We start from the raw sequence: 27,814 nt of genomic DNA, 5'->3' as shown, positions 1-27,814 counted from the left end.
CTCTTTATCATCATTAATACATGATTGTCATTATAAGAAGAATACCAAGTGGTGATTTTCAAGATCTGTGTACTTCATTTACTGTGATCTGTTGTTTCCTGTCTTCTAATCCTCACATTTGTACTGAAGATATTTTTGATACTATTTTATTGTTGAGAAGGCATTTATACTCCTTTCTACTTTAAATTTTCATCGTTTATCTAAAGTTTTTTTCCCCTTTTTTCTTTTTGTTACAATACACAGACCTTGTTCTTTCTCTTGGTCTTTTTTCATGCCCTGTTGGTATAAACAAGTGCTTTGCTAAACTTTTTTCATTCTGTTTAAGTGGCTATTAGATTAGCTCTGCTCACACATTCCTGAATGCTACCAGTGCTCCTTTGTAATATCTTTTTTTTATCATATACTTCTGCCATTGATGCCATCTGTTCACTCCCCTAATTTATCTCAGAACTCTCATATCTGTGGTCTCTAGTTTTGATCTATTAGTTCTAACCCTCTACTCTCAAATCTTTAACTTAAAACTGGTTTGAACACTGTCTTGTATACTGCTAGTTTCATGTTTTGGCTGATTTCTCTCTTATATAAATATATAAAAGAGAAATTATATAAACCTCTCATAAATTTATTCATCTGGCTCTCCCACCATGCTTGCTTTGCTTATTCTGTTTATTTTCAGATTTAATTTGTCATCTTCACTAAAAACTGTACCTAAATAGCTGAAATATTTTACTTCTATAGTTTCTTCATTAAGAATTAGATGAAGTTTTCTATTCCTGCCTAGTTTCAGTTTTTGGTCATTTTATTCCTGATTTTCATGACAAATGTGTTTCAGCTGTGATGCAATTTAGTTAGAGAAACTTGGAGACTTGCCCTAGATGTGTTGAGGAGTATATCATCATCATCATCTGCATAAAGCAGAGCTAAGTTTCATATCGCCAATTCTAATACCCAGTTTCATGTCACTTTCTCTCATAATGTGATCCATACAAATAATATATAACAATGGAGATTATCGGCATCTTTGTTTTATCTCTGATTTTACATCAAACTATCTTCTTTTACTTCCTTCAGTTCTAATTGCTGACTTACAACTTAAATATACTATCTATTGTTCTGTATAATGTTCCATTTATCCCATATAATTGTATTGTTTCGAAAAGCTTTTCTCTGGACACCTTGTCATATTACCACGATTTCTCAATTATTAGTGTTGTAAAGTGAAAATATGATCTGGCCTGAACTCAGCTTGTTCTTCTCCATGTTTTTTTTTTTTTTTTTCACACAATTTTTTTCAACCTCTTTTCAAGGATGCTTGCATAAATCTTACTAAGATCACTTGGTAGAGAAATTCCCCTGTAATTTTCACATTCAACTATTTATTTATCTATTTATTTATTATTATTTTTAATAGATAGAAACTATAAGAGCACATCCACTGCAATTATCTGGAATTTGAACCTTCTGACCAGGCTCTGTGAATTATGCAGTGTAGCCACTGCAAAACTTTTATACTTCCATATTTGAGTACTTCTGGTTGAATACAGTCTATTCCAGCTGCCTTTCCACATTTCAGTTTTTGATGGCTTTTTCCACCTCAAGCATTGATATGTATTTGTGTTTGCATTTCTCTGGAGGATTTTCTATTACAGTTCTGTCACTGCCTGTTTCATTTAACAGGCTTTTAAAGTAATTACTCCAGATATCTAGGATATATCCATATCTTCACTTTTCATGTCACCTTTATTATCTTTGATTCCTTATTACAGTACTCTTTTCTTCATTTCTAAGCATTTTCAATAACCTCTAGTATATTTTCCCCTCTTCCTGATATTTATTTTCTGTATTATTCTTACTGAAGACTTCCCATAATATTGGTTTTTACACATTTTTTTACACATTGCTTAATTTTCTTATATTTTTCTCTGCATTCTTTCAGAGCATCTACTGACTTGTCTGCAAGAAACTTTTGGCATGCTTTCTTCCTTTCCAGGACTTAACATCTTGGGTCCACTGTTGTGTTCTTATTTTTCTATCCTTGCAGATAACTTCACCATATACTTCCCCAGGATGCTGAATAAATCATTGTTTTCTTCAATTTCTGAGATTCTAGGATTTGGTTCTTGTTTTCAAACTGTTTCATTCTTTTGTTCAATAGTCTTTGTATAGTTGAGTTTGAGTCTACAGTTTATCTGTAAAAGCTGCTACAAATTTAAAATCCTCAGTACACTCTTGTATTCTGAACCAGCATGAAGATATCACTATCAACAATGACATAGTCAGTGAGGCTTTTCTTATTTCTTGCATCTTCTCTCCACTTGAACTTGTGTACATCTTTATGTTGAAACATGGCATTAATATTGACTAGTCCATAGCCTGAGCAGAAATCCAGTAGATACTTACCATTATTATTATTAGCCTTGCCCTATTCTCCAAATTTTTCCAATGTGTTTCTTTATGCCTGGTGGGTTTCATATTCTATTCTGCTGTTTAGATTTCCAGCAAGGACCACTTTTTCCATTTTCTTTGTCAGCTGCCTGCTCTAATGACTCAAAAAAATTCTTCCACTTTTTCCTTAAGAGAATCTTCTGTGTGACCAGCACAAATAAGTTTCATTCTCCAGCTCTGGGTTGCTTAAGGATCAAAGCCAAATAAATGGGAGGAGACTTCCACATTGCCTTTCAGGAATGTGGAGAACTGACTGAGACCGCTGACCTAATGTCCAATGCTCACCTTCATGTGGTGCTCCCTGTTAGTACATATCCACTGGGTACTGAGTGAATGAGGATGGGCTGGCAATTTGGAACTTAGCTGATGAAATTGTACTCTCTATTGGCTTAAACCACAAATGCATATGATGGTGCAACATGATGAGATTTCATGCTGGCCAGGATGTTACCCAGTAAAAAAAGGCTCCTCGCTGCTTTCGTCAGGGAACTAAGACAAACAGTGAAAAGTTAACTACTGGAACAAGCTCCAACTTAACATCTAGAAGAAGAAGAATAAACCCAACTTCAGATAGGAACCATCAATACAAAGAGTATTAATAGAAAGGAAACTGAATTTGCAGAAGAATTGGAAAAGTACCACGTGGACATAATTGGCATTACTGAGACAAAGAAGATAAAAGCAAGTGAGATATTACTAAATAAGTATAAGTATTTTCAGGCAATAATGATCAAGGAAAGGAAGGAGTAGCAAGCATTTAACACCAAACACAAAGATAAACTTCTTGATTGGTAGTCAATTTCAAGTAGAGTTATGTGGGAAAACTTCAAAATGGAGGCATGGATAATGAAACTTATTTGTGCCTATGGTCCCACAAAAGGTTCCCCCAAGGAAGAAGTGGAGGAGTTTTTTTTGAGTCATTAGAATAGGCAACTGATATAAAGAAATTGGAAAAAGTGGTCCTTGTTGGAGATCTGAACCAGAGTAGAAAATGAATCCCACCAGGCATATGGAAACATTTTGGAAAATTTGGAGAAAAGGGCTATGCTAATAACAATGGTAGTAGGATTTCTGCTCAGGACACAGACTAGTGATTACTAATACCATGTTTCAACATAAAGATGTGCACAAGTTCACATGGAAAGAAGACACAAGAAATATGACCTCACTGACTATGCTCTTATTGATAGTGATATCTTCATGCTCATTCAGGATACAAGAATGTACTGAGGATTTAAAATTGGAAGTAACCAGTACTTAATACTGAGTAGGATAATAATGGATATCACATTGAAAAGAACAGTTTTAAAAAGAATTAAAGTTGAGCAGCTTTTACAAGTAAATTGTAGACTCGACTATGCAAACATCATTGAAGAAAAAATTAAAAAAATTGAAAACAAGAACAAAAGTTAGAATCTCGGTGGCAAACTCTGAAGAAGTCGTTGGTTGATTCAGTTAGAGAGGTATATGGTGAAGCTGTCTGCAAGGATAGAAAAATAAGAACACCATGGTGGACACAAGAAGTTAAAGCAACAGTCCTGGAAAAGAAGAAGAAAGCATACCAAAAGTTCCTACAAATAAGTCAAAATGTCCTAAAAATGTAAGGGAGCTAAACTGTGTGTAAAAATAGCTAAACAAAAGTCATAGGAAGGTTAGAATATTGAAAATAAATATCAGGAAGGTTGCAAAATTTTCTGGAGGCTATTTGAAGATGCTTAGAATTGGAAGAAAGAGTACTGTAAAAGGAGTCAAAGATGATAAAGGTGAATGAAAACTGAACATAAGGATATCCTAAATGTCTGCAGTAATTAAAAGACTGTTAAATGAACCAAGCAATGAAAGAACCATACTAGAAAATTTTCAAGAGGAATGCAAAGAGGACTACATATCAATGCTTGAGGTAGAAAAAGCCATTAGAAACTTGAAATGTGAAAGGCAGCTGGAGTAGATGATATTTGACCATAAATGCTTAAGTCATCATCATCATCATCATGAACCATGGGCTCACAACCCGTTGGTGTTCAGTGCCTCCTTCACTATCTTCTCCTACTTTTTTTGTCCAGTGCACAGTGTTGTAGTTTCTGTAAACCCATTCCACACCAGTCCTTTATATCATCTATCCATTCTCTGTATGGTCTAACTCTTCTGTTTACACCATCCATAATACCAAACATTAATGTCTTTATCTTCCAGTCCTCGCTCATTCTGCAGATATGTTCAAATAATTGCAGCTTCTGTTGCAAAATCTTCTGCATTAGATTCTCCTTTGGTTGTATCTTCTGATAGAGCTCTTCATTTGTGATTTTCTTTACCCATCCTATTCTTAGAATCTTCCTGTAACAAGTTCTTCAAATGCCAAAATTCTTTTTCTTGATTCCTTATTTATTACCCATGTTTCAGATCCATACAGTATCCAGCTAAAGATGCATGTTTCCAGTACTTTTAGTTTTGTTTGCAGGCTGATCACTTTACTTTTCCAGATGTTATCCATGGCCTTCAGATTTGTTCTTCCCTTTGCAATCCTGATCTTTATTTCTTTTTTACAGTCCAAATCATACGTCATTTTACTTCCAAAATATGTGAATTGTTCTACATTTTCTATATCAATTCCATTAACTTGTATCTTTTGTTTCATGTTCTTCTCACCAAATACCATTGTCTTTGTTTTTTCCAAGTTCATAACAAGTCAGAATTTTTTTCCTTATCAATTTAATAGTTTCAATGTTTTTTGTAACTCTCTATTTCATCTTCTTCAATAATAACAATGTCATCTGCAAATCTCAGATTGTTAATTCTCCCATGTATTAATATTCTTTTTGCATCTCCCTTCATTTTATCCATTGCTCTTTCTAAATGTGCAACGAAAATGCTTGGTTATATTCGTTTCTCCCTGTCTAGTATCTCTGCTTATTCTAAACCATTTCCTTAAATCATCACTTATTCTAACTGCTGCAAGTGCATTTTATACACGTCTTTTAATATAGCTATTAGTTTTCTATCAATTCCATAGGATTCTAGCACTGCTAATGTCACCTTTTGATTGATACTGTCAAATGCTTTCTGAAAATCAACAAAGCCAAGTATATATGTTTTTGTTTTTTCTCCTAGCTTTCTCTGCTATTAACCGCATTGTCAAATCTGTTAAATTGTAGTTCTGTCTTTCGTAAATCCTGCTTGCTCGTCTACAAGGTATGCTTCCAATTGTGTTCTCAATCTTTTTGTCAATATCATCATCATCATCACCTTACCAAAGTGACTTGTCAAAGCAATTGTTCGATAATTTTCACATTCTAGCTTATTTCCTTTCTTGTATAATGTCACTAATATCGATTTCACCCACTCCTCTGGCATTTTTTCTTCTTTTCATACCATATTACATAGTTGGTGCATTTCTGTAATCATACTTTTGCCACTATATTTAATCATTTCTCTAGTGATGTTATCATTATCAGGACTCTTGTGTTTTAGCTGTCCTATTGCTTTTTCTACTTTTTTTCTTAAAATGTCCATATCATACTCATTACCTGGTGATATCTGCTTCAATTCTTCAATCAGTTTCCCAATGCTATCTAAACTCTAGTTTTTCTTCATATAACTCACTACAGTATCTTGTCCACTTCCAATTTTATCTTTATTCATCAATTCTTTGCCTTTTTTTCATCTTTAATTGTGGCCTGTTTTGGTTGCTGCCTTCTATTAATGGTTCTAATAATTTTGTATACCTCCCTAGTTTTATTCTCTCCATAGTGCTGTTCTATATTATTCCTTTGGGCTTTAATCATTTCATCTTATCCATTCTGACTGCTTTTTTTCACCTCATTACACTTTCTTCTATATTGCTCCTCTATTTGTTCTGATGTATCCCTTCTTATCTTCAACATTCTCTTCTCCTGTACTAACTTCAGTGTTTCCTGTCTACTTCTTCTTGATCTTCTTTCTGGTACTATTTCTTCAACGGCATCTTCTATCACCTTCATTACTCCTTTCACTCTTAAATTAGAATTTTTTTCTTTGTCCACACCTTTAAGTTTCTCTTCTCTTCTAAAACTGTTCTGTATCTTCTTCCTATTTCTGCTTCACTTATTCTTGCTGTATCTCTCTATTTCTGGTGATGGGATTTATATTTTCTTTTTAATTTCAACTTGATGTTTGTAATCACTAAACTATGATCCGAATCTATATCCACTCCTTGAAAAGATGGATAACTGATGTTATCCATCTTCTTTTAATCATGATCATATCGATCATGTTCTTGGTTTTCTCATCATTTGATCACCATGTTCATTTTCTACACTCCTTTTGCTGGAATCTTGTGTTACAGATCATCATCTAGTGGTCCACAGCAAATTCTAACATTTTTTCACCTCGTTCATTTCTTTCTCCAAAACCATATTTTCCCATGACGCTTTCCCAACTGTCATTATCTATTCCAACTTTGACATTCCAATCTCCTTCAATAATTAGTACTTCTTGCTTTGGTATTGTTTCTGTTGTCTCTGTCAGATTTTTGTAAAATAAGTCAGTATCCTCATCTGTGCTGTCAGATGTGGGTGCACATATCTGGACTATTGATATGTTAAATGGTTTTGCCTGAAATCTTGCTACTATGATTCATTCATTGACTGGTTTGTAGCCTAACAGTGCCTCTCGGGCTCTTTTGTTAAGAAGGAAGCCAACTCCTGTTTCGTGCTTGGTGTCATGTCCTGACCATATTACTTCACATCCATTGATCTCTCCAGATAATGTCCATCGCATCTTTGCCAATCCTAGTATATCATACCGATATCTCTTCATTTTCTCATGAAGTAATTCTAGTTTTACTGACATCCAATGTGTCCGTACATTCCATGTTGCTACTGATAATAGTTCTGTTAGTTTCAGTTTCTGTTTAATTTCAGCCAATGCAAATTTGGCTGTACTGCAAAATTCAGAGGACCTGATCAGAAGGTCAAATTCCCAATGATTGGAGTAGCGCTCTCATAGTACCCAAGTATTAAAAAAAAAAAAAAAATAGGGAATAAAACAGAATGTGAAAATTACAGAGGAATTTCTCTACTAAGTGTTCCAGGTATGATTTATGCAAGCATACTTGAAAAGTGATTGAGAAACATTGTCAGGATCAGATTTTCACTTTAAGAAAAATAGTTCAGAAATCGTTGGAATACGACAAGGATCTGTATTTGAGTTTTGTAGATCTGGAAAAGGCATACGACAAGGCGCCCAGAGAAAAGCTTTTTCAAACACTACAATTATGAATAGAACATCATACAGAGCATTTCCTAGTCTATATTTAAGTTGTTCGTCAGCAGTTGAATTGAAGGAGATACAAGAAGATAATTTGATGTAAAAGGGGTAAGACATGGATGCACGTTATCCTCACTCTTATTCATCATCTATATGTATCACATTATGAAAGAAAGTGGCATCAGGCCTGATATTAGAATTGGAGTCAAACTTAGCTCTTTACTTTCTGAATACAAATGATGTTGTACTCCTAAACACATGTAGTGCAAGTCTCCAGGATTCACTAACTAAATTGAATAACAGCTGTAACACATTTGGCATGAAAATTAGAATAAAAAGACCAAAACTATGAAAATAGGCAGACACATAGAAAACTTCATCTGTACTCTGAATGGAGATGCTATAGAACAAGTAAAATATTTCAGCTATTTAGACACAGTTTTAGTTAAAATGGCAAGTTAAATCTAGAAATAGACAACAGAATAAGCAAAGCTGGTATTGAAGGGGGGGGGGGGTAGCCAGCTGAATAAATTTATATGGAGAGAGAAATTAACTAAAACACCAAACTAGCAGTATACAAAACAGTGTTCAAACCAGTTTTAAGTTATGCATCTGAGAATTGGGTTAGGAATAAAGTATTTGATCAAAAACTAGAGACCACAGATATGAGGGTTCTGAGTAAAATTAGGGGAGTAAACCGATGGCATCACTGGCAGAATCGTATTAAAAATGAAGATATTAGAAAGGAACTTGACATTATTAGCATTCAAGAATGTGTCAGCAGAGCTAATCTTACATGGTATGGTCACCTAAATAGAATGGGTGAAGAAAGATTAGTAAAACAGGTGTTTGATGCCAAGATCGCAGGAAAGAGACCCAGAGGAAGACGAAGGTCTAAGTGTATTGATACAGTCAGAAGTGCCTTAGAAGCATGAAATGTTAGATATGACAATATCGGAATGCTTGCAAGTAATAGATTTATGTGAAGGAAAATTGTTGATAGAAAATTAATAATAATGTAAACTTAATCATGTAGCACTGTCATAGTAACCTGAAAACTCCTTTGGGATACATATCAGGAAATTGATGGTGATGATTGTCTAGTTCCCCATTTTTGATGTTTGTGCACATAACTCTACTTGAAATTGCCTTACAGTCAAGAAGTTTATCTTCATGTTTGGTGTTGAATGCTATTGCTACTCCTTCGTTTCCTTGATCATTAGTGCCAGAACATCCTGTACTTATTATTTAGTGAAATCGCACCTGTTTTTGTTCTTCTTTGCCTAAGTAATGCCGATTATGTCCAATTTTGTGTTACTTTTCCAGTTCTTCTGCAAGCTCAATTTCCTTTCTATTGATACTCCTTATACTGATGGTTTCTATCTTCATTTCTTCTGATGTTTAGTTTATTCTTCTTCTACACATACTGGCCACTGAATTACAAACTTTTATTTAATACCATATTGTACCTTTTTTTTAGTGACTGCCAGTATGGATTCTCTTTGAATTCATTATGCATAGGTCAGTGGGATATGGGTCAGGAACATCCTTTATTTATTGCTTCATTCAATTGCTGCACAGAGGAAGTTCTATTTGTCCATACAAGTCTTCTCAGACAATGCAGATCTCATTTCTGACAGACTTTTTTATGACCATAGTGCCTCTTAGACAAGCAGTGTGGGTTTTTTTTCCAGTAGCTGAGTTTTCACTATTCACCCTGGTTTCATGACATAAAGAGCACTGGTCTTGTTTAACTGGGTGACAGCTAGCATGAAATCTCATCATGTTTTATGTATATGTAGTTTAAGCCAACGGAGTGAATTTGAACAAGTTAAACAAGACCAGTGCTCTTTATGTCATGAAACCAGGGTGAATAGTGAAAAGTCAGCTACTGGATCAAACTCCAACTCAACATGTACACATATCAGCCACTGAATTAGAAAGCTTTATATAGATGTATGTAACTGTCACTTATGCAGTGTATATGCAAAATACTTGGTCACGTGCATCACCATGTGTTCTAGGCAACCATTTATAAATGATGCTGGTCAGCAATCATCAATAGTGTTGATCGCATTGGGAAAAACAAAGAAACTTTTGGAGTTCAATAAAGGGGACCCATGATTTTGAAAACAGTAGAGCTCACTGTTTTCTCAAAAGGTAACATATCCCATGTGTTTAATTAGTGGGAAAAACCAACTTGTTTAACTGGGTGACAGCCAGCATGAAATCTCATCATGTTGTATGTATATGTGGTTTAAGCCAACAGAGTGAATTTGGTTGGCTAAGTCCCAAAAATGCTGTCCTTGTTCGTTCAGTACCCAGTGGATACCAACTAATGAGGCGGGGGGGGGGGGAAACCACATGAAGGCGAGGATTGGACATTGGTCAGAAGGCTCGGTCAGGTCTCGGCATTCCTTAAAGGTTACATGTAGGTCTCCTCCCAGCTATCTGACTTGGACCCTTAAGCAACCCACGAGATTTCTGAAAAATAAGATGCATCATTGAAAACAGATAGTAAATAGTATTGGTCTAAGACATTTTGCATTAACCATCTCTCTCTCTCTCTCTCTCTCTCTCTCTCACACACACACACACACACACACACACACACACACACACACACACACACACACACACACACACACACACACACACACGCACGCACTCTCTCTCTCTCTCTCTCTCTCTCTCAAAGTGTATATGCTTTAAATCTTGTCATCTTCAGAGATATTAACTTTATGATTACTTTTGACAGAGTTTTCCTATTCACTAATGTCGATCCCATAAAAGAAACCTCCCAAAATAATCCAGAATTACTTTCCCCTTGATAATATCTGTATTATTTCCTTTTATCATGTGTATTAAATGTTCTGATGTTTTAATAAACTTGAATCTATTTTTGGCTTGTGTATGTTAGATGTAATTTCAGTATATAATTTGACCACTACAAATGGTCTGTTTGAAACCAAAATAGAAATAGTGAATTATGTTTGTCCTCAGTTCCAGGATTGTTGACAAATTTTAACAGAAATGAATGCTAAATACCAAATTGCATTAAATTTCACTTAGCAGTACACAATTTATCACTTTGAATAATTTTTGTTCTTAAAACTGCACATCGACATATACATTTCTTGTAGTTCTTTGTCTTCTTGATCTTGAATTATATTTAATATGTTATTTGTATAATTCTAGCTCTAGACACACTTCATAAATAACTCAAAATTGCTTGGATTGTTACAGTTTTTTAAATAATTTCTCAGTATGTATATATATATATATATATACAGTGAAATAAGAAATGTTAAGGGATTATATTTACATCCTTTTCACCACCTTTCATCTAAATTAAGGCATACAGAAGTTTGTGTACTTTTAATAGGAAATTACATTTCGTGCAAGTTACTGAATGTGTTTTATCTATGATATTCACCATCATACCTTACTCTACTCTTTCACATAGCATTTTCTAAAAGGATATGTTATTACTTCTCATTATATTGATTTTAATTATTATTTTTCTTATCCTCATCTGTTTCTATAAAAATCCTAATAAGGTCAAACGGTTGTCCATGTGCCTTTTCTATTGGTATTTTCACTAACCCAGCCTTCATTATTCTTTTATTTTTCTTTAAGCGTGACACTAGCAGTTGCTGACTGATCATTATCTGTATATTCATGTCTCCTTTATGCTTACCAAACTATTTGTAATCCTCATTAATGCCATCTACCTCTGTTCTTCAGAATGACTCTCCTTATACTGTTTTCCAAAGACTATAACTTCCAGCTGTTTCAGAAATAACATTACTTGGTTGCTACCTCTTTCACTGTATTTGTTCTCTCTCTCTCTCTCTCACACACACACACACACGGCACTGTTGTGTTATAACCTTTATGACATCATGTTTGTGGAGGATGATATTAAAAGCAAACAATAAAATGTACCATTCTCCTAAAAAGTTTGTAGTGAACACTTATAATAGTGAGTTTGCATTGTTTATGTTAGATACTAAGCATAGTTCATAGAGAAAGAAAATCTCCAGAAATATATGCAGAAATGCAATTTTTAATCATTGCAATGTGTGGTTATCCATAAGTTGGATGAAATTTTCATCCAAAGATATTCATTTGACATGTTTTGCTGTATAGTATTACTTTACCAAGCTGAAACTATTATCTTCTGCTTTTTTTAAAACGTTCAAGCATGGGTTATGTTTCATGCATGTTATGCATCAGATGGGAAATTGCTTGATATATATGTCCCTTCTGTATTGTGCAAGCAATTTTTACAAAGTTTTTAATATATATATATATATATATATATATATATATATATATTTTAAAGGGGTGCTTAAGGGTCAAAGCTGTATAACCGAGAGGAGACCTCCACATAGCCTTTAAAGGAATGAGGAGAACCGACCAGGGCTTCTGACCTAATGTCCAATCCTCACCTTCTCGTGGTGCACCCTGTTGGGTATCTACTTGGATACTGAACGGACGAGGATGGGCTGGCAATTTGGGATTTAGCCGACCAAATTGTATTCTTATTGGTTAAACCAAAATATAGAATGATGGTACAACATGACAAAATTTCATGCCGGCTGGGGCGTCGCCCGGTTAAACAAGTTGTTTTCGCCAGGGAACCAGGGCGAACAGCGAAAAGTCAGCTACTGGAACAAATCTGAAAATAAACCCCAACTCAACATCACCAGAGTTAAAGATTGGTACTATCAACGTAAGAAGCCTGAATGGCAAAGAAATGGAGCTAGCTGAGGAATTAGATAAGTACCAGATCGACATAATAGGGGTGACTGAAACAAAAAAGACCAAAACTGGTGAGATCTTTTTGAGCAATAAATACAAAATGTTATATTCAGGCAATGACAATCAAGGAAAAGAAGGAGTAGCCATAGTATTCAACACAAAATACGAGGCTAATCTTCTTGAATGGCAGTCAGGTCTCAAGTAGAGTAATGTGGGCAAATATGAAAATGGGGAACTGGACAATGAGACTTATTTGTGCCTATGGTCCCACAGAAGGTTCTACTAAGGTAGAAGTGGAGGAATTTTTTGAGGCTTTAGAAAAAGCAACTGACACAATGAAAAATGAAAAGTTGGTCCTTGTTGGGGATCTAAATAGCAGAGTAGGAAATGATTGTGAGACATACAAAAATATTTTGGGAAGATTTGGAGAAAAGAGCAAAGCTAATAATAATGGCAAATATCTGTTGGATTTCTGCTCAGGACATGGACTGGTTATTACTAACACCATGTTCCAACATAAAAATGTGCACAAATTTACATGGAGAGAAGAGGCTAGGAATAAGAAAAGTCTCATTGACTATGTTATTGTTGATAGTGATGTTTTCTCCCTGGTGCAGGACACCAGAGTGTACAGAGAATTTGAAATTGGAAGTGATCACTATTTAGTCTTGAGCAGGATAAAATTGAATTTCATATTGAAAAGAATAACATGTAAGAAAGTTTTAAAGCGAATAAAAGTTGAGCAGCTCTCAGATGTGAGCTGTAGACTAAAATACACAAAGATTATTGAAGGAAAAATGAAAGAGTTTGAGAACAGGAATGAAACCTTGGAGATTCATTGGCAAACTCTGAAGAAAACATTGATTGATTCTGCCAGATAGGCATGTGGTGAGGTTGTTTGTAAGGATAAAAAAATCAGAACTCCCTGGTGGACAGAGGAGGTTAAAGAGGCAGTGAAGGAAAAGAAGAAAGCACACCAAAAGTTCCTGTCAAATAAGTCAGCTTGTGCTCTTAGAGAATATAGAGACAAATGCAAGAATGCTAAACACTGTGTAAAACTAGCTAAACAAAAGTCATGGGAGGACTTTGGCAAGAATATAGAAAATAAATATCAAGAAGGTGGCAAAATATTCTGGAGGTTGTTGAAGAAGCTTAAGAATGGAGGAAAGAGTGCTATAAAAGGAATTAGAGATGATAAAGGTGACATGAAAACGGGAGAAAAAAAGATATCCTTGTAGTATGGAGTAATTACTTTGAAAAACTGCTAAATGAAACAAGCAGTGATGACAGCACAGTGGTAAAAAACACTGACCAGGCATGCAGTCAGGAATACATATCCATACTTGAAGTAGAAAAAGCCATCAAAGGCTTGAAATGTGGAAAGGCAGCAGGAGTAGATGATATTCGACCAGAAATGCTGAAGTATGGTGGTATAAGAGTCTTACAGTGGCTGCACTGCATAGTTCAGAAAGCCTGGACAGAGGGACGAATTCCCGATGATTGGAGTAGAGCTGTAATAGTACCCATATATAAAAAGGGAAATAAAACTCCATGTGAGAATTACAGAGGTATTTCCCTACTGAGTGTTCCTGGCAAGATCTATGCAAGTATACTTGAGAAACGGTTGAGAAGAATTGTGGAAGAAAAGCTTGGTGAAGAACAAGCTGGATTCAGGCCAAATAGAGGCTGTCAGGATCAGATCTTCACTTTACGACAAATAGTCGAGAAAGCATGGGAATATAACAAAGATCTGTATTTAAGTTTTGTTGATCTGGAAAAGGCATATGACAAGGTGCCAAGAGAGAAGCTATTCAATACGCTGCAGTTATATGGTGTCAATGGGACATTATATCAAGCAATACTTAGTCTTTATTTGAGTTGTAAGTCAGCAGTTAGAATTGAAGGAAGTACAGGAAGATGGTTTAATGTTAAATCTGGTGTGAGACAAGGATGTACATTATCCCCTCTGTTATTCATTATCTATATGGATCGCATTATGAAGGAAAGTGGTATTAAACATGATATCGAAATTGGAGATGTTAATGTCAGCTCTTTGCTTTATGCGGATGATGTTATACTTCTAAATAAATCCGCTACAAGTCTGCAAGATTCTCTGACTAAATTGAATAGCTCTTGTAATAGATATGGTATGAAGGTCAGCAATAAAAAGACATAGACAATGAAAATAGGCAGAATCATTGAAAATGTCAACTGTGTTGTGAATGGAGAACCTGTGGAACAAGTAAAACATTTCAGCTATTTAGGCATGATTTTTACTGAAGATGGTAAATTAAATATAGAAATAGACAACAGAATCAGCAAAGCTGGTATGGTGGGAAGTCAATTGAATAAATTCATATGGAATAAGAGAGAAATTAGTCGCAACACTAAATTAGCTGTATACAAGACAGTGTTCAAACCAGTTTTAACTTATGGATCTGAGAGCTGGGTCAGAAGTAAAACACTTGACCAAAGACTAGAGACTTCAGATATGAGAGTCCTGAGAAAGATTAGAGACGTGAACAGGTGGCATCAATGGCAGTATCTTATTAAAAACGAGGATATTAGGAAAGAACTTGACATTGTCAGCATCCAGGAATGCGTTAGCAGAGCTAATCTCAGGTGGTATGGTCACTTAAACAGAATGGGAGAGGAAAGATTAGCAAAACAAGTGTTCTCTGCCAGGTTGGCAGGAAAACGACCCAGAGGAAGACCAAGATATAGGTGGATTGATACGGTACAAAGTGCTTTAGACGATAGAAATATAAGAGCTGATAATATTGGAGTGTTGACAAGTAACAGACTGATTTGGAGGAAAATTGTAGATAGGAAATTAATAATGATGTAATTTTTTTCATGTAGTAGTGTCATATCCTGTACACCCCTTGAGGGTACATGGCAGGAATTTGATGATGATGATGATGATGATGATGATATATTTTAAAAAATAGATTTAATGACTAAAAACCGAGAGAACTTATAAAGATTTTAATAAGAATAATACGACTAGTTTCGGCTTATAACAGCCTTCCTCAGGTATTCTTAAAGGACAAGAATAGTAATAAACATTGAAGTATCAAAAGATCTCATGCAACTGCGTTATCCAGCCATGTTCTTTTTTCAAATAATCCTAATGATGATCAACAAAGCCACTCCATTTGCTCAGATAGATCAGAAAATATCTTTCACAGTGATGATGAGTTTGAGAGGAAAATTGTAGAATCAAGGGAAATCCTGCTGAACCCTGTCCACTTAAACAACAATCTTATAACATCCCAGATAACCACGCTGCAGTTATTCAATATTGGCGTTCACGTGAGCCTGCACGCACACTTGCAATAAACAATGGCACGCCTGTTAGAACAACTTGAAAAAATACAACGTTTTTTATATGTGTGGCAATTTTTACCTGTAATTTCCAGTTTGTTTTGATACTTCAATGTTCATTACTATTCTTGTCCTTTAAGATAATATCTGTATTATACCTGAGGAAGGCTGTTATAAGCTGAAACTAGTTGTATTATTCTTATTAAAATCTTTATAAGTTATCTCGGTTTTTAGTCATTAAATCTATTTTTTAAAATGTATCACAACAACTGAGTAAAAGCCGATTATCTCTCTCTCTCTCTCTCTCTCTCTCTCTCTCTCTCTCTCTCTCTCTCTCTCTCTCTCACACACACACACACACACACACACACACACACACACACACACACACACACACACACACACACACACACACACACACACACACACACACACACACTTATATATATATATATATGTGTAGTACCCACTCCTCAACCAGCAAGTTGCAGGTTCGAATTCTGATTGGCATGGATGTTTGTAATTGCTTTTAGGTGGAAGATGAATGACATTGTTAGTGTGAGACCACTTCCCTACTTGTTGGAGGCCTGAAACAGTTTAAAAAAGTTAGATGTTTGGTTTCTAGAGCAGAGTTTCCAAAAAATAAAAAAGTAAATAAATTAAAAAAAAAAACTGATAAAAAATTTTGAATCCACAGTGCTGATGAACCTATAGGTTTACAGTCTCTTTTAGATTGTAAAACTAAAAGAGATTGTAGGTTGGGGGAAAAAAAAATCATTTGTCTGTAACAAAATTATTTTTTTTTTTACATATATTCTTTCTCTTCCTTATATGTGCCAATTATTCTCACTTGATTTATGTCTCATTAATGTTTGTTCATGTATTTATACTTTTTGGTTTATTTAAATTGCCAAAAATAGGATTCCTCCTAATTACTGGATTTCTAATATATACCTGAAACAAATACATCCCATTTTATAGGACAGTATATAAGATAGTATATATAGCATCATTGTCTATGAAGAAGCATTGATTTTTATAGATTGATTAGATTGCTTTTAATAACATAATAAACTAATTTTTGCAACCAACAGCAAAGAATTTATCAGGATCATCATTATTTGGAAGTAGTCACAAACAGGGATCACAGCCAGGCACTTCTAAGTGTGGTAGCAAAAGTAGCTCCCAGCCTTGCTTAAGTGAGTAAATAGTTTATTATTATATAGATCACTTTATGTGCATGTTCATGTTTTGGTTAAATTGTTGTGTGCGATAATGATTTTTTTATTTTCATATTTGCAAATCGTATGAGAAAATGAGTTTTTATCATTAATCTTAGTGTAATATTACATCATTAATTCAAAAGTACAAAGAAATATTAAATGCCTTCATGGTGACCTAGAAATAAAAGAAATTGCAAATTTCAAAACAGAGAAGATTGGGGAGAATGGCACATTGATGAGGACGCATTAAATGTTACATTAATGGTACAATGTAAGACATTGGCAGGAACCATATATAAAGCACACAAAATGAAATGAAAAACAGAAATGCAAACAATAATGATAGACATAAGGAAGAACTAGCAGAGTGTGAAATTATAAAAATGAAAATCAAAAAACAATTGAATTTTGAAATGGTATGTTAGTTTCAAGTAACATTACAGAACTTTTCATAACACACTAAATATGGACGGTCTGTACCATTAAAATGAAAAATAACTTAACAATTTCATCAGCCATTCAACTTTATAATTATAATTTGATCACCTCCATTTACAAAGAGGATGGGGACATAAGTGATGAAAGTTAGTCTGCATTAGTTGGCCCAAGGGAAGAGGAGCAGTGATTGACCCAGCTGTTGTCAATATCACCTTCCTAATTGGACAGAAACCCAGTGATGTTTAGTTGGCATAAATTGATACTGTTCTCTTAGAATTATAAATTAGTAATTTAAAGAACCTACTGGGACTTAAAGAACCCTGTGTCCTAACCATTTTTAGCTCTATTTAAAAGATTGCTGTGCAGTATTTCTATGGAATATCCAAATAATTATTTTTTGTCTCTTAGTTAGCATCTTTGACAATTAATTGGAACAAAAATTTTAGTTATACATGTGGTATGGGCTCCAGAAATGGGTTGTAAGAAATCAATGTTTTTGAAAAAAATAAAAAGTTAATTTTTTATTAGTTTCTACTTATATTTACTTCTTTACTGTTCAAAATTCAACAAATTCAGTCGAAATATTGCTTAGATGTTACATAAATAATGAAAATTATAAATAAAATTTATGTGTGTTATTATTATGATGAAAATATCATTTTACATAGGGGTGTATCTCACTATAATTATCCACTATTGGCCACAAAAGTCGAGTAGTAAATTATTGAATTAGGGTATTCAGTTTTTGAAATGCGAAGCATATTACATATTTTGGGTATACATGCATTTTGGGTAATATTCAGTTACATTTTAGTATCTGCAACTAGGGTTGTCCAATATGTAAGTACAATACTACTACAATACAATCTGATGATGAATTTCAAGCATATATTATTATTTTCGGAATCTTTAATTTAGCGATGTAAACATACATCGATGGGATTCTGGGTTCACGTGCAATCAATGTATATTTACAATGATAGGACTCAAAGTGTGAAAGAACTTCATTTTGTGTTTGAAAGATTATCCATAAGGTAAAAGTCCTAAATTTCTGATTTTGAATTTAAGTTTTTGGCCTAAACGTTTTATTTTAATGGTACAGTCTGCAAATATTTGTTTCATTATGATGATTTCATGTAAGGGACATTAATTATAAACTTTTTTTTTTATATTGATCCCATACACTGAGAGTTCTAAGGACTTATAAGGACTGAAGAGTTGTTGCAGGTTGTAGCTGTTTAGAATTACTTCTTGCAGTAGGCTTTTCCTGAGGACAGAAGTGGATGGGATGAGAGAGGAAGAAGGAAAGCAGGTTTGGTGTGTTTGTGCAAACACACCAAACACAACATCCCTTTATTGTGCAGTTGCACAATAAAGGGATGTTGTGCAGAATAGAGAACAGAATATAGGACTTGAGAAATGATAGTTGCCAATTCACTGGAGCAGTGATTGTAGAAGTACCTGTAGAATAAACGCAGTGCTCAAACATTGCATTTATGAGATAGAGGCTTAAATGAATTAATCTGTAAAGTGAGGGATCATCAGTGAGCCTAATTGCTTGCCTCTAAACAGCAGCAAGGATTTTAAGAGATGTTTTAGGTCCTCTATCCCAAATATGTGAGTAGTATTCTAAGCATAGGCAGATTTTGGGATTTGTATATTGTTGAGTTGGTTGGTTGGGTGTAAAATAGCATCTTGAACAAGAGAGTCCTTTCATGGATACTGAGGAAGATATTGTTGAGATGTGTTTTGCCAGAAGAGGTTGGAGATGAATGTTAGTCCAAGCAGAGAGAGAAACCTGGTCTTGTCTGGTGAATCTGTATTACTGAGGTTAAGGGAATGCGAGCTGAGATTTCTTTTGTGAAAAAAGAGGCAAGACTGTGTTTTGGTAGCATTGAATGAAGCTTGCCCTCGCCCCATTGAAGGATAGTATATAGATCAGTGTTTAAGGCATTAGTTGTAGATGATCTTGATTTTCGGGGGGTATCTGTGCACTGCATGGTTTGTTAAATGAGTAGGATGAATGGAGAGTACTATCATCTGCAAAGCTTGGACAGGATTAGTGGTGATTGATAGTAGGTCATTTATATACATGAGAAAGATGGTAGGTGAAGACAGAGCTCTGAGGTAATCCTCCATTGGGGTGAAGCTCGAAGAGGGAAAACCGTCAACCATGACATGCAGTAAATGGCCAGAGAAGAAGAAGCTAGCAACCCAGTTATAGATAGTGGTGGATAGACCAAAGGATCACAGTTTGTTTAGCAGGTCTCAATGCCAGACATGATCAAAAGCTCTGGAAATGTCAAGAGTGACAGCACAAGTTTCACCACACCTTTCCATTGCACATGTCCAGTAGCAAGAGGTCAACAGTGGAAACAAACATCATGAAATTTCATAGTGATTTGAGCTTTGACTAGTTAAGCAAGTCTGCCACTGTCATCAGAGAACTGGGACAGACATTGAAAATTCAGCATCAACAGAATTCAAGTTAGGCACCATCACTATAACAAGTACCATTGGAAAATAAGTCATACTGACAAAAGGAATACAGATGTACCACATGGACATACTTAGTGTTATTAAGATGAAGACTGAACAGGTGATTCGGCTAAATAATAAATGTGAGATGTTATATTAAGGCAGCAGTGTTCAAGGGAAAGAAGTAGTAATGATAGCATTCAATATCAAACAAGAAATTTCAAATACAGTTATGTTGGCAAATTTCAAAATGGGGAATTGGACAATGAAACTTGTTTGTGCCTATAGTCCTAGAAGGGTCTCCTAAGGAAGAAGTGAAGAAATTTTTTGAGTCATTAGAGAAGGCAGCTGACATAAAATGGAAAAGCATGTCCTTGTTTGGTTATCTAAACAGCAAGGTAGGAAATGAATCCCAGGCATGTAGAAATATTTTGGGAAAATTTGGAGAAAAGATGAAATCTAATAATAATACAAAGCACTTGCTAGATTTCTGTTCAGAACATGAACATTATTAGCACCATTTTCAACATAAACATTTCCATAAAATCAGGAGAGATGACACAATAAAAAAGAACAGTTTTATTGTTGTTATTGATAGTGATATCTTCACACTCTTTTAGAATAAGAGTGTATAGGGGGATTTGAAATTAGAAATTATCCTTACTTAGTTTTAAGTAGGATAAAAATGAATATCGTATTGAAAAGAAATATAAGTAAGAAAGTTTTAAAAAGAATTAAAAGTTGAGCAGCTTTTACAGGTGAATTGCAGACTCATCTGTACAAACATTATTCAGGAAAAGAGGAAACAGTTCAAAAACGAGAATCAAATCTTGGAGTCTCAGCAGCAAACTGTGAAAAAAATATTGATTGATTTATCAAGGGCAGTATGTAGTGAAGTTCTCTGTAAGGACAGAAAAATCCAACCTCCATGATAGATTCAAGTTAAAGATGAAGAATTGGAACTGGCATCAGAATTGGAGATATCAGATATAGCTTTTCTGTATTATATAGGTGTTGATCTATCTAATCTCTGTGATTCCTTAACTAAATTGAATAAAGCTGTAACAAATTTGGCATGAAAATTTAGTAATAAAACAAAACAAAACTATGAAAATAAGAAGAAATATGGAAAACTCCACTACATTTTTATCGTAGAACAAAATGACATTCTCAATGGCAAATGTATAGAACAATTAAAATATTTCAGCTGTTTAGGTACAATTTTTAGTGAAGATGTTAAATTAAATTAAATTAAATATGGAAGTAGATGACCAAATAAGAAAAACTGGTGTATGATGGGAGCTAGTTGAATAAATCTATGTGGAATATGAGACATTAGCCAAAACATTAAATTAGCAATATGCAAGACATTGTTCAAACCAGTGTTAACTGATGGATCTGAGAGTTGAATTAGAAAATAAAACAGTTGATCAGAGACTTGAGACCATAGCTATTGAGAGTTCTGAGAAAAATTAGCATTAGTGGCAGAATGATTAAAATTGAAGATATTAGGAAGGGACTTGACATTGTTAGCATTCAGCTATGTGTGAGTATAGTTAATCTAAGGTGATATAGTCATTTAAACAGAATGAGAGAGGAAAGATTAGCAAAACAGTTATTTGATGGCAGGAAGAAGATCTAGAGGAAGATTTTGATCTAAGTCATCATCATCATCATACTTTTCATGGATTTAAATCTACAATGGCCTGTTCTGGCCTCAGAAGTCATCGTTGAATCTCTTTAGAGGATGTTCTAGTTTTCTTTTCCTGATTTTCTAGATCTAAGTGCATTGATGAAATCAGAATAGAAATATATATATAAGATAGAAATAGAAATATAAGATCTGACAATATTGTAGTGCTGATAAGTAAACAATTCACTACTTGGGACGAAAATTGTTGAGAGAAGATTAGGAAATTGATGATGAAATTGATATAACAGTTGATAGACTAATCAGAATTGGTTGAATAGTTCCACCCATAGATGTTTGGATAGAATTTTTTTACTTTTTTTTTTCTCCTTGGATAGAATTTAATTTTTTTCTCTCCTTCCTTCCTTTCTTTTTATTTCTCTTTCCCCTCCCCTCATATTAGTGAAATTGAGCTGACTGTTGGATGTTGAGCAGTATCAGTTTTTTTTTTGGATGAAATTAGTTGGACAGTGTGACCTGTAGCAGTTTGTCCTTAAAACTCCTTTGTTTTTCTCCAATAAACAAAGTTTTTTTTGGTATTTTTCTACAAAAAAACAAAACAAAACAAAAAAAAAACCATACAAACTATTTTTTTTATTTTCTCGACTAATTGCCTGAAAATTCTTTTGTTTCATTTCATCAGGATAATTAAATGAACAAACTAAAAAACTAGAAAACAAGTAATAACAGTTAACAACTCTAGTGGAAATATTTGAACATGATTAAACAATGGAAAGTGTGCATTCACTATTATGCTAGCTACTGGTTCATGTGTTGCTGTATACTACTAGAAGATACGAGTAGATTGAGATGAATTAATGAAGACCAAACTTGATGGGAAATCGTCCTTTTTTTTCTTTTCTTTTTTTTTTTATTTTGTACTGTAGGGGATGCTTCACCATTTCAGCTGATTCTTTGAATGCTCTTAAGAAAAAATGGTAATCTGTGTGGTATTTTTGTAAGTTGCCCTTCTATTTCATGTTGTGTTTGTTGTGCCTGATTTGTGTCTTCTGTTCTCAACATCTTTGAAATGTTCTAATCGGCATATCTCTCTCCAGATCTGCCTGTCTTTCCTATATAGCATAAACCACAGCTACAACTGATCTTGTAGGCACTTGGTTTTTTAATGTGGAGACTGATGTGGAGGTTTAGGAGAGGTTTTAGGTTCAAGAGCATTTAAAGAATCAGCTGAAATGATGAAGCATCCTCTAAAGCGCAACAAAAACAAGGAATGATTTTACATCAAGTTTGGGCTTCATTAATTCATCACAACACACTCGTATCTGCTGGGAGTATACAGCAGCCAGCTTAAATAATGAATGCACACTTTCCATTGTTTAATCATGTTCAAATATTTTAACTAGAGTTGTTAACTGCTATTACTTGTTTTCTAGTTTTTTAGTTTATTCATGTAATTATCCTGATGAAGTGAAACAAAAGAATTTTCATGCAGCTAGTCGAGAAATAAAAATATACTTTCAGTGCAATATTTTTCTTTGTGGAAAAATACTGGAATACATAATCCTAGCATGTCCTATTTCCACAGAAAACTATGCAATGATATTGTCAAAATCGTTTGAATGGTGTAACCTCTAGAGGAAGCACGTCACCTTCATTTTTGTCCAGCTAGGTTGAAATTCTCAGGGGAGGTTATGTACTGTAAGAAATGATTGAATCATCGATGTGCATTCAAAGATCTTTATGAGAAAAAAACAAATGTCCTTTGCCCTCATTTTAGTTAAGTTAAATTTCTCAGGGTATATTAAGCAACATAAACCACAATTATATTCCTAATTTGGTTATTTTACAAATTTCGTTTAGTCGACCTGAAATCAATTGAATGATATGAGCTTATACAACTTCCCTTCCTTCCCTCATTTTTGTTCGTTTGGGCCGAAATTTTCAGAGTGATGTAAGCAACTTAAGAAATAATTATATTTAAGATTTGGTCAAAATCTGTTTGGACAGGTATGCCCTTGAGACGGTCAGCAGTACAACTTTCACGTATCTGTAAAAAAAAAAGAAAAAAAAGTGGCTTTCTTGTACACACGTCCTCTTTGGTTTTGTTCCAAACAGACTGTAATTCTTAGGTAATCTTAATGTAAGAAACAAGTATATACCAGATTTAATAACCTATATCCACTGAATGTAATAAGGACACAATTGCTCCTGGTGATGGATTTGTCATATGGAATGTGATGCAGCAATTTTTCTTGTGCTAGTTCTATATTCTTCTAACACAATTGTGTATGCAGGGTACACGTGTACGCACATGCCAGAATTATCCTTGATCTGTACTGTATGGCACCACTGATCTCTACTCTCTCATAGATACTGATGGATGACTACAAAACACAGCTTTATGGACTGACTTTATGAATGTCAGTCCATTTGTATTGGTAAGCATAGTCATTATTTTCATGGTTATCTTACCAATCATAGCAACCATCATCATCATCAAATTCCTGTCATGTACCCTCAAGCAGTGTACAGGATATGATAGTACTACATGAAAAATTTACATCATTACTAACTTCCTATTTACAATTTTCCTCCAAATCAGTCTGTTACTTGTCAAGACTCCAACATTACCAGATCTTATATTTCCATTGTCTAAGGCACTTTGTACCATATCAATCCACCTATATCTTGGTCTTCCTCTGGGTTGTTCTCCTGCCAACTTGGCAGAGAACACTTGTTTTGCTAATCTTTCCTTGCCCATTCTGTTTAAGTAACCATACCGGAGATTAGCTCTGCTAACACAATCCTGGATGCCGACAATGTCAAGTTCTTTCCTAATATTCTCATTTTTAATATGATATTGCCATTGATGCCATCTGTTCACGCCTCTAATCTTTTTCAGGACTCTCATATCTGCAGTCTCTAGTCTTTGGTCAAGTGTTTTACTTCTGACCCAGCTCTCAGATCCATAAGTTAAAACTGGTTTGAACACTGTCTTGTATACAGCTAAGTGCTACTTGCTAAGCTAAGTGCCTAAGTAGCTGAAATGTTTTACTTGTTCCACAGGTTCTCCATTCACAACACAGTTGACATTTTCAACAATTTACCTATTTTCATTGTCGTTGTCTTTTTATTGCTGACCTTCATACCATATCTATTACAACAGTTATTCAATTTAGTCAGGGAATCTTGCAAACTTGTAGTGGATTTATTTAGAAGTATAACATCGTCTGCATAAAGCAAAGAGCTGACATTAACATCTCCAATTTTGATATCATGTTTAATACCACTTTCCTTCATAATGTGATCCATATAGATAATGAATAACAGAGGGGATAATGTACATCCTTGTCTCACACCAGATTTAACATTTAACCACCTTCCTGTACTTCCTTCAATTCTAACTGCTGACTTACAACTCAAATAAAAACTAAGTATTGCTTGATATAATGCCCCATTGACACCATATAACTGCAGCATATTGAATAGCTTTTTTCTTGGCACCTTGTCATATGCCTTTTCCAAATCGACAAAACTTAAATACAGATCTTTGATATATTCCCATGATTTCTCCACTATTTGTCGTAAAGTGAAGATCTGATCTTGACAGCCTCTATTTGACCTGAATCCAGCTTGTTCTTCACCAAGCTTCCACAATTCTTCTCAAGCGTTTCTCAAGTATACTTCCATATATCTTATCAGGAACACTCAGTAGGGATATACCTCTGTAATTCTCACATTCAGTTTTATTTCCCTTTTTATATATGGGTGCTATCAGAGCAGTACTCCAATCATTGGGAATTCGCCCCTCTGTCCAGGCATTCTGAACTATGCAGTGCAGCCACTGTAAGACTTTTATACCACCATACTTAAGAATTTCTGGTCGAATATCATCTACCCCTGCTGTTTTTCCACATTTTAAGCCTTTGATGTCTTTTTCTACTTCAAGTATGGATATGTATTCCTGACTGTATGCCTGTTGAGTGTTTTTTACCACTGTGCTGTCATCACTGCTTGTTTCATTTAGCAATTTTTCGAAGTAATTACTCCATACTCCAAGGATATCTTTTTCTCCTGTTTTCATGTCACCTTTATCATCTCTAACTCCTTTTACAGCACTCTTTCCTCCATTCCTAAGCTTCTTCAAAAACCTCCAGAATATTTTGCCACCTTCTTGATATTTATTTTCTATATTCTTGCCAAAGTCCTCCCATGACTTTTGTTTAGCTAGTTTTACACAGTGTTTAGCATTCTTGCATTTGTCTCTATATTCTCTAAGAGCACAAGCTGACTTATTTGACAGGAACTTTTGATATGCTTTCTTCTTTTCCTTCATTGCCTCTAACTTTCTGTGTCCACCAGGGAGTTCTGATTTTTCTATCCTTGCAGAAAACCTTACCACATGCCTCTCTGGCTGAATCAATCAGGGTTTTCTTCAAGGTTTGCCACTGAATCTCCAAGGTTTGGTTCTTGTTCTCAAACTCTCATTTTTCTCTTCAATAATCTTTGTGTATTTTAGTCTACAGTTCACATATGAGTGCTGCTCAACTTTTATTCACTTTAAAACTTTCTTACGTGTTATTCTTTTCAATATGAAATTCAATTTTATCCTGCTCAAGACTAAATAGTGATCACTTCCAATTTCAAATCATCTGTACACTCTGGTGTCCTGCACCAGGGAGAAAACATCACTATCAACAATAACATAGTCAATGAGACTTTTCTTATTCTTTGCCTCTTCTCTCCATGTGAATTTGTGCACATTTTTATGTTGGAACATGGTGTTAGTAATAACCAGTCCATGTCCTGAGCAGAAATCCAACAGGTATTTGCCATTATTATTAGCTTTGCTCTTTTCTCCAAATTTTCCCAAAATATTTTTGTATGTCTGATAATCACTTCTTACTCTGCTATTTAGATAACCAACAAGGACCAACTTTTCCTTTTTCATTGTATCAGTAAGTTTCTCTAGAGCCTCAAAAAATTCCTCCACTTCTACCTTAGTAGAACCTTCTGGGGGGGGGGGGGACTATAGGCACAAATAAGTCTCATTGTCCAGTTCACCTTTCTGATATTTGCCCAAATCAGTCTACTAGACACTGCCTGCCATTCAAGAAGATTAGCCTGTATTTTGTGTTGAATTCTATGACTACTCCTTCTTTTCCTTCATTGTCATTGCTTAAATATAGCATTTTGTATTTATTGCTCAGAAGGATCTCACCAGTTTTTGTCTTTTTTTTTGTTTCAGTCACCCCTCTTATGTCAATCTGGTACTTATGTAATTTCTCCACTGGTTCCATTTCTTTGCCATTCAGGCTTCTTATGTTGATAGTACCGATCTTTAACTCTGGTGATGTTGTGTTGGGGTGTGTTTTCAGATTTGTTCCAGTAGCTGACTTTTCACTGTTCGCCCTTGTTCCATGGCGAAAACAACGGGGGCCTTGTTTAACTGGGCGACGCTCCAGCCGGCATGAAATTTTGTCATGTTGTACCATCATTTTGTATTTTGGTTTAACCAATAGGAATACAATTTGGTTGGCTAAATCTTAAATTGCCAGCCCATCCTCGTTCGTTCAGTATCCAGGTAGATACTGAATAAACTACGAAAGAAGATTTAACATGAATTATTCAGGAACAACTTTATTTAAATATAGGCAGAGAATGTGGTGTGTTGGCTGTATATTGGAAAGGTAATTTTATGTATATAACACTAAATTAGGAGCAAGAAATTGTATAACAAATGAAAGAAAATTGTACGACCTAACCTGTTATGCATAAGGGTCAGATAAAGAAATTAATTAAAGTGTTAAATTTATTTGAGAACCCCATTTCATGTGTTATAAGGTAGCAAAACCTGTAAGCCAGAGTCCAAGGGTCAACTTTTGACCATCTAGTTTTACGTATACTGGGGGGGGGGGAGAGAAGTTATGAGAAAGAGATTTTTTTTTGTTCCGGTTTCCTGATCGCTCAGACGTTGGTCCAGTCCGCACCTACGGAGAAGTTCCAGGTGGTCGTGGGAGGTATGATTCATCTGTCATAGCATACCAAGTAGGGCTAGCTATTTCCTTGGACTAGGATAGCTGTGTTATGTCGTGCGACGGAAGATCCAAGTAGATGCCGTCCGTTCTGGCTAAGCTCTTGAGCCATATCGTCCTTCCCACGGAGAATCCAGCCGTACAGTTTGTAGTAGGGAACCAAGACGGATAGCAGACTGAGAAGAAGCCTTGATGTTCTAGACAAG

General features: G+C 34.8%; 1 protein-coding gene across 1 annotated transcript in view; it reads left to right on the top strand.

The window, feature by feature from the left end:
• Nucleotides 1–27,814, top strand: part of LOC150107422 (transcription initiation factor TFIID subunit 1-like) — a 960,372-nt gene that overhangs the window by 213,031 nt on the left and 719,527 nt on the right. The window contains exon 10 of the mRNA XM_090391850.1: nucleotides 16,878–16,982. Within this exon, the coding sequence (XP_090247976.1) occupies nucleotides 16,878–16,982 (105 nt within the window). The remainder of the gene's footprint in view (nucleotides 1–16,877; nucleotides 16,983–27,814) is intronic.

The sequence above is a fragment of the Typopeltis vanoorti genome, chromosome 4 (assembly GCF_054136105.1).
Source record: "Typopeltis vanoorti isolate ZY-2024b chromosome 4, IOZ_Tvanoo_1.0, whole genome shotgun sequence".
NCBI classification, from domain to species: Eukaryota; Metazoa; Arthropoda; class Arachnida; order Uropygi; family Thelyphonidae; genus Typopeltis; species Typopeltis vanoorti.
The sequence above is the reverse complement of the archived record's forward strand: the minus strand, read 5'-3'. Positions and strand labels throughout refer to the sequence as shown.